Here is an 8,481-nt window from a genome sequence, read left to right as displayed (position 1 = left end):
CCCGGATCGGAAGCATCACACACCGCCATAACAAGAAACAAACGAGAGAAACCAAAAGGGAAGAAGAAAACAACCCTCGGCACACCAACGCAACCGGCAGAACGGCTAGGGCAAAGCCCTAGCCCAGCGACATGCCAAAAGACCGAGGAGGAAAAGCATCTCTACTGCTTCCCCGAGCATATTTGTTACTTCTCTAATTCTTCAAAAATTGAATACAAGTGAGTTGATACATTAAGAATTTTTGTAGAATTTATTATCAATTTTCAAAATTGGTCCTTATTATTAGGGTTTTAGATGTAAAGTAACTTGAGGTTTATTAATTAGACCACCAAATGGTCTCAAATCTTCATGAAACTTTGAATATAGATTAAAAATGACCTAAGTTGAAAATCCTAAAAGTTTTAAAGTATTTTGAGTTATAATTTATTTTTTAATGATTTGATAAATATATCAATGGTATACTAGAAGTTCAATAAAGTTGAGTTTATATTTTTTAAAATTTCTCAAAATTTAATTAGTTAACTTTAAAATTATAGGTTAATTAAGTTACTCTACATGACTAAGATTTAGGAATCAATCAAATTCAAATAATCATAAGATTAATTATATAGATCCCTAAGGACCTAATGAACAGCTCATAATGATTTGTTCATCATATTTAGTACTTTGAAATATCGACCGCGGGAGCCCTAGTCGCCGGCCTTTTGGCTGGAGTTTGGAGATCGGGCCCTCACCGCCGGCCTCTCTGTTGGATCGGAGCAGTGAGCCGGAAGTAGTCAATAAGGAAGTAGATATACAACATCGACCGCGGGAGCCCTAGCCACCGGCCTCTTGGCTGGAGTTCGGAGATCGGGACCTCGCCGCCGGCCTCTCTGTTGGATCGGAGGAGTGAGCCAGCTTCTAGGCTGGAGTTCGGAGATCGGAGAGATAGCATCAAAGTTTTGACCATGGGAGCCCTTGCCACCGGCCTCTAGGCTGGGGTTCGGAGATTGGAGCCTTCGCCGCCGGCCTCTTTGCAGGAGATCGGTGTAGTGTGCCCCCTCACTGCTAGAGTTTCAAGGGGCCCAAGCCGCCGGCCTCTCTGCTGGAGTTCGGAGTCCTCGCCTCCATTCGCTCCTCGTCTTGTATGAGCCCTCGCCTCCGTTCGCGAGCTCTAGGAAGATTCTCTAGCGGAGCTCTATTCCGCACAGTAGCCGAAGATCTACGCTGTTGATGCCTATCCTTATCAGCGGCATTCCCTCCGTCTTTCCTCTGGTTTGATTTCTTCTGTACCCTTCTTATGGCTGCTAGTCGTTTGCATGACCCGGGTTTTTTAAATGGGATTTTGCCACCTCATTCTTTTCAGGAGGTCCTATCCGGAACCTCTTCCATATCAAGTTTTCCACTTTTGAAAGTTTCTTCCTGCCACAGTCTTCCTACTTTATTGATTTCTAATGAAGAATTGGATGCCCTAGCTGCTCCTTTTGTGTTTGCCTTGGTTGGGAAATTTCCTAGTAGTCGTCCGTCGTTGGAATCTATTCATAATTTTTTTTCAATCTTAAACTGAATGGTGAGTTCTCTGTCACTGTTCTCAACAAAAATAATGTTTTGATCAAGCTTAGGAATGATTTGGATTACTGTCGAGTTTTCACTCACGGTTCCTATTTTGTTAACAACTGTTACATGAAGTTGGTTAAATGGTCTCCGCATTTTGACGTTTGTGTGGAATCTCCTATCATTCCAATTTGAGTTTATTTCCCTAACCTTCGCTCTCATCTGTTCTCTTCATGTATTCTTCAAGGGTTGGGGTCCATTTTTGGTCGACCCTCAAAGTCTGATAATGCTACTACCAATGGAACTAGATCGTCAGTTGCTCGTGTACTTATTGAGCTAGATATTACTAAGTGGTATTAGGATCAAGTTTGGCTTGGTTCCGAAACTTTGGGTTATGCCCAAAATGTGGAAATGGAAGTTTTCCCCTTCTATTGTGGTCATTGTAAAGCTTTGGGTCATTCAAAAGCTGATTGTAGTGTGTTGCATCCTCATCCTGCTATTTCCCCGTACATGTGATTGGTTCAGTTTTGGAACCTGTGGCTCATCCTGTGGCTAAGATTTATAAGGTGGTTTCTAGTATTTGTGTCCAATCTTTGGCACATGTGGAGTTGGGGTTGTCTGCATATGTTATTTTTTCTCCTCTGATAATGCCTTGTGCTGTCGAGTTCAATAACTCGGATGTTGTTGCGGTGGTTGACATGCCGCAAAACCCCTTGGTTGTTGATGTTGCTCCTGTGGATGCATTAGTTGCACCGGTTGTTGTGCTTGAGTCGGTTGCACATTCCTGCACCACCTCTTGCTTACTTATTTCACCTGATGGAGTTTTGACTACTGGTGTGGCAGCTGATGCTCCTTTGATTTGTATGGATGGTGAGGGTACCTTGCCTACTATTGTGGGTTTGGTGAAGACGATTGATGGTAGGGGTGTGGGTGGATTTGAGGTTGATGATGGCGATGAAACTGGTTCTATTTGGATACTGCTGCTGTTTTTTGTGCTCTTTTAGATGGAGATGTTCCATTGTCTAAAAGTTTTGTATAGTCACTTTTGAATGTGCCTTTAACCCATGTTTCCAAGGATGATTTGCAGACTCACATTTCGAGGGATAATGAGGTGATGCGGGGTGACTTGTTACATGCCGACAATTCCTCAGCTGATGGTGATGATTTTTATGTGGATGATTTGGCTTTAAGAACAGAATTTTTTAAAAGAAGTGGAAAACGTAGAGCTCGCAATTCTAAAAAGCAGTGATGCTATTTTTGGTTTTGATTTGGTTTTCATGGACGTTTCTTCGTGCTTTTGGGAGCTGTTTTGGTGCTGGCATTGATGCTGATGCACTCTTTTTGGTTGTTAGAGCTGATTTGATTTTGTTTGGTGTTGGTTTGACTTGTTTCCATTTGTCTTTCCCTATATTGTGTGATTGAGCCTCCTTTACATTTGCTTTGTGTTTCTATTTTTTAGCTTCTTTTGTTTGATCCTGTCTTTAGTTTGAATCTATGACTCATAGGTTTTCCTTTAAATAATGTATTTCTAGAGGGCTTTGATTCTTTAAGGACTTGTATCCTTATTTTGCTTTAACTTGTATGCCCCTTCTGTGGGTTTTTTGAAAAAAAAATCTCATCATGATTTGAATTCACATCATTAGTGCAGATCTTCGGCTCCTGTGCGGAAGAGAGCTCCGCTAGAGAATCTTCCTGGAGCTCGCGAACGGAGGCGAGGGCTCATGCAGGACAAGGAGCAAACGGAGGCGAGGGCTCCAAACTCCAGCAGTGAGGCCTGCCGCTAGGGCCCCTCGAAATTCCAGCAGTGAGGCAGAACACTGCACCGGTCTCCAGCAGAGAGGCCGGCGGCGAAGGCTCCAATCTCCGAACCCCAGCCTTGAGGCCGGAAGAAAGGGCTCCCGCGGTCAAAACTTTGACGATATCTCTCCGATCTCCGAACTCCAGCCTAGAGGCCGGCTCACTATTCCGATCCAGTAGAGAGGCCGGCGGCGAGGGCCCGATCTCTGAACTCTAGCCAAGAGTACGGCAGCTAGGGCTCCCACTGATACAAGAGGATGTCTATATTTAGAAACTTCCAGGTTTTGAAAATTCTAAATTCCTTAATCATGTGTTTAAATTAAAAAATGTATTATATAGACTGAAATAGGTACCTAGGGCTAGGTATGAGAGGTTAAGCACTTTCCTATTGACCTCATTTATATTATACTATTCTCTCGACCGCACTTGATCGACTTGATCGAGCTACGATGAGTCGAATGCAAGTCGAATCGGTGTCAATTAGAATTTATTCTTGAGTTGACTCGGATCGAGTCGAATTTGACTCGATCAATTTCAATCAAAATATGGCGACCCCGTCGGGCCCGATTTGTTCTCAATTGATGTTATTTTTGAGTTTAATATTATTAAAATAATCGAGCCACATTGAACCTGAAATCATCTTGATTTGAGTCAAACCAAGTTTGATCTGAACTCAAATCTTACATCAGTTGACTCAAATTAATTTCAATTAAACTCCAGCAGCCTTCTAATATATTTGAATTTAATTCCTAAATCAAGTAGTTATATCGACGGCTGTGAACGAGTATGATCTTCTTTTCAGCCAGAATCTCGCTATTCAGGACATTCCTGTGATTCGAACAGGTATCGAGCATCGAGCAAAGCTGTTTACGGTGATTTCAGAAGCCGAAGGAGGATGGCAAGAAAGGGAGGGCTTCCTTTTTGGGGATCGACGGACACTTATCCCAAACAAAGGCCATCCCTCGGCAAGGGGAGAGTTGGGCATTATTGGCACCCGCTCCTCTCCTGGGATGGATTTTTTTCTGGTTCGTGAGTTCTAGGGCAAGGCCGAAGCCCCCTCCTCTCTCACACGCTATCTCTCTCGGTTTTGCAAAGGCAAGAGGCGGAACCCCCTCCCTCTCTCCGACTCTTCTCAGTTCGCACAAGAAGAAGGAGCCGAGCCCCTCCCATTTTTTCGGTGTCGTCTCCCCTGTTCGCGACAGACCCGACGCCGGCTTCTCCCTTCGAAGCCATCCAACCCTAGTTGCCGACCATTCTCCTTTGGCAAGGTGGTCTCTTCTTCTTCTTCTTCTCCTTCTTCTTCTTCTCCTTCTTCTTCTTCTTTCTTTTCTTCTATTTCTTCTTCTTTTTCCCTTATTTCTTCTTCTTCTTTCTAGCTCTTTCCTTTTTCAACTTTTCTATCTCCTTTCCTACTTTTTCATACATATACATGTATATTTGAAGATGATTTCTTTGTTTATTTGCTTGGAATGAGAATGTTAGAGTGTGGATGTATATTGTTTGGAATGAGAACATTAGAAGTGAATGGCTCATGTATTGATGTAAGTTATTGGAGCTTAAATACTTAGTAAAACAGAATTTATATTTGTTTATAATTCATATCATGCAATGCAAGTCCTCCTTTTTTTTCTTATGCTTAGTTTGTGAAAAAATTATGAGGAATATTGTTGTTATTTCTTTTCTTTAAAGAGATGCATATTAGGTGTTTGTCTTTTTGCCTCTATAGAAATAGCATGAATATTTGGCTAAGAAAGAGCCATGAGAATATCTATTTTTTTTTTATCTTAGTTTCACTTGTATTTTTGGGAGAATGAATTGGAATGAGATGAGATTCTCATGTGCTAAGTACATCTTAGAGAGCAGCAAGCTTAAAACATCCATATGAAACGATTTATGTGAACCTAGTTGATGGTGGGAAAAGTCCAAACACGTGCAATGGACCTTTATTCTTAAAGAGAGATTTATATACCTATTTGTATTTTTTTAAACTGATTCTTATGAGCTTCCATGCTATATGAAAGTTATATGTAAACAAAGCACATTTGTATTCCATGTCATGTATACTCTAAAAAAAAACTGCTTTTCTTCCTAAATGCCTTGTAGTCTATAATAATTGTTTGTCGGCTTTCTTTAGCTTTTGCATGTCTAGGTTCGTTCCTTTGTAGAATAGTGTATGCACACTATATAACCACTATCCACATTAATTGCTTGATGAAGTTGTAACAGAATTCTTTTAAGGATCACTTTCTTAATGCAAAAAAAAAAAAGTTGTGATATAAAGTTGAATGAGAATGCATATACCCACACATGTAGACATTGTAATTATGCCTCATCTATTAGTTTTAACACTTATAGGGGTCGTATATAGCTTCCGACAAACGTCTAGAGAGTGTTTGTATCTGTTTCAAAAAAAAAGAGGTTGTATTAACTCTCTTTTTTGGAGTATGGTTCGTGTACGATGTTGTGTTTCTCTCCACTCTTCTTCATTCATTCGCTTGTTTATGATTTACACATGTTGTTGTGTTTTACTATGTTGCTTTCTCAAAAGGCTCGCAAAAAAAAAAAAGATTGTTGCTTTGAGATTTCTGTAGATTAAATGAAACTCGGGCATGTAATATATTCCGGTATTTGTAAGCGGCTTTCCTCTCGTTGATGCTTTTCTTCATGTTTATTCATGAGATTTATATAGAAAAAAAAGGAAATAAAACAAAATTATTTGTTATTATTATTATTATTGTTTTATTTATTTGTTTGGTTTTGTACATGTAATAATTTATGCATGTGACCATTGTTGTTAGAATAAGGGCTTGTCGTCATCGTCGTCGTTGTTGTTATTGTCGTCGTCATTGTTGTTGTTGTCATTCATCGTATCCATGCTTATTCATATATATATCCATATTTCGATCATTTTATGCATCAAGTTTAATTAAAAAAAATATATATGTATGAGTTGGTTTGATTTCACATCCTTGGATTCATAGCGAAAATGGAATCGTTGCAAAACTTATCTTTTCCTTCAGAGTGGAGGAGTATGGTGGAGTTCAAATTATTTATTTTTTGAGATAAATCTGAAGCTATCTTATGATTTTCTTGGCTAGGTTTCTAATTAATGAAAAAGAAGATATATACATTATGTAATACTTCTTCATATAGTTATTTGATAAATAGATTCAAACATTTATTATAGGTAATTTTGAGTTCTACTATATTCATAAATGCTGCCTTGTGAAAGTAGCTTAGTAAGCAAAGCATGATTATTCCCTTATGTTCTTAATCGCTTCAGTTAAACATATAATCCTTTATTAACTACTAAGGTAGTACAGTTTAAATAGTTAGGAATGTGCTTTTCTATACATTTTTATTTCAATACTTTACTAATTTAAATATAAAAAAATTGTAAAATTAACATGAGGGAAACGGACATTGAGATACTACTATCTTCATTCTTTTTTTTTTTTTTGATGTAGCAATTGCTTTTGCACTTCACTCCAATAAGATTGATTTCTTCTTTTTTATTATGAGCATTCATTCCATTATATAATTTTAATTCTAAAAAAAATGATGATTTTTCTCTTAGTAAAATAACGACATGCTTCTCATTCTTTCAAGTTTTGATTTAAAGAAAGTCGTGGATGAAGTATCTTAAAATCCTCAGTGTATTATGCATGCAATCAAAAGCTCGCATCAATGTGAGGTGAATTGTGCCTCATAACCTTGTTTAAACTATGTAGTTATTATTCTCATTCTAGTGCGATTAAATATTTTCATACAAAAATTTTGAGTAAATTTATGTGGTTATATATGCACATATTTTGTGACTAGATAATATCATGAAACTTCAACAATTTCATTCTTGCCCCCCCCCCTATAGTCCGCATGAAGTTGGAATACCCATCTTTCTTTATGCTTTATATGAGAAAACCTTTACTTTGTTTATGTTTTAGTTGATGACATATACTTGATTGATAAATATTAATTGTTTAGTACTTAGATTACTATCAAATTGCTTCTCTTTTTGAATAGTGCCTGCTCTCACTCCATATTTGCCTTCTTCTTGTTATTTTGCGAGAACATTGAGTCTTGCATATGCGTTGATCAATGGGTCGTTTGCATGGGAGCTTCTAAGTGGGCACGCCCGGGTCAGGTATATCTTGATAGTCCTGTAGAGACCTCTCATTGCATGTCGAACAGTTACATATTAACACACACATTTGATTGCTTTTACTTTCCCACCCAAATACACTTGCTAGGATGTTTAGTTAGCCGACCATAGGTTAGCTCACTAACGAAGCTTTGGCCTTGTGGGCCAAAGCTCGCCCCCTTATCATGAAACCTAGATACCCTTATGGTCATTTTAGGCCTGTAGTGTAGGCCACCCATGTGTGTCATATGCATCGTTTTTTTCACACGAAGTGGACATTGCTAGGATGGTTTTCTTTGGGCTTTAAAAAAAAATATTTAAATAACTATAAAAATTGTTTTCTTAATGATTTTTGGGCCTCTAAATGTCATTCACAAGCATGATAAGAAAAATATACAAAAATGAAATAAAATTTGAGCTCTAATATGTTAGGTAGCTTCTTTTGGTTAGCTTCATGATTGCAATCCCTTAACAATTAGTGTGTTTAGTTACTATTTGAGCCTAATGTAGAACCTATGTCAAGAGTTTCATTTGCTCCAACAATGACATGAAAGAACCTCTAAAAGCTACAAAACCAACTAATACGATACATTAATGAATTCGTAACCAATCTTAAATCATTAATGAACCAATCATAATGATAATCTTTCGCTAAAATTCATTAAACAACAAATATAAGGTTTAATAACAAGATGATTAATTGGCAATCCGGGCCTACGAGGCTATTAACTTAGCCCCAAGGAGGTTGAAATAAACCTCATGGCCCTAGTTTAACAAGGGTAATTATCGCTTAACCTAAGTAAGCAATAATAAGCTACCAACAAATTAAATCTTGCAATCAATTTTTTTTTAATTAATTCAAAAATATAAAAGTGTATATCAAACCTAAACATCAAGTATTAAAAATGGCTAATAAAATGTAACCAACATATGAGCCTCTAATTGAATTTATAAACCATTACAACTTCTAAAAATTCCTTAATTAATCTATGATCTCCAAAATTTCCTTA

The 8,481-nt window shown here is 37.8% G+C and overlaps 1 protein-coding gene across 1 annotated transcript in view; it reads right to left on the bottom strand.

Moving 5' to 3' along the window:
- Positions 1–3,252: 3,252 nt before the first annotated feature.
- LOC110101230 (DAZ-associated protein 1) overlaps positions 3,253–8,481 on the bottom strand; it is a 37,487-nt gene continuing 32,258 nt past the window's right edge. The window contains exon 10 of the mRNA XM_020829031.2: positions 3,253–3,543. Within this exon, the coding sequence (XP_020684690.1) occupies positions 3,253–3,543 (291 nt within the window). The remainder of the gene's footprint in view (positions 3,544–8,481) is intronic.

Source organism: Dendrobium catenatum, unplaced genomic scaffold (genome assembly GCF_001605985.2).
Source record: "Dendrobium catenatum unplaced genomic scaffold, ASM160598v2 fragScaff_scaffold_1220, whole genome shotgun sequence".
Classification (NCBI taxonomy): Eukaryota; Viridiplantae; Streptophyta; class Magnoliopsida; order Asparagales; family Orchidaceae; genus Dendrobium; species Dendrobium catenatum.
The sequence above is the reverse complement of the archived record's forward strand: the minus strand, read 5'-3'. Positions and strand labels throughout refer to the sequence as shown.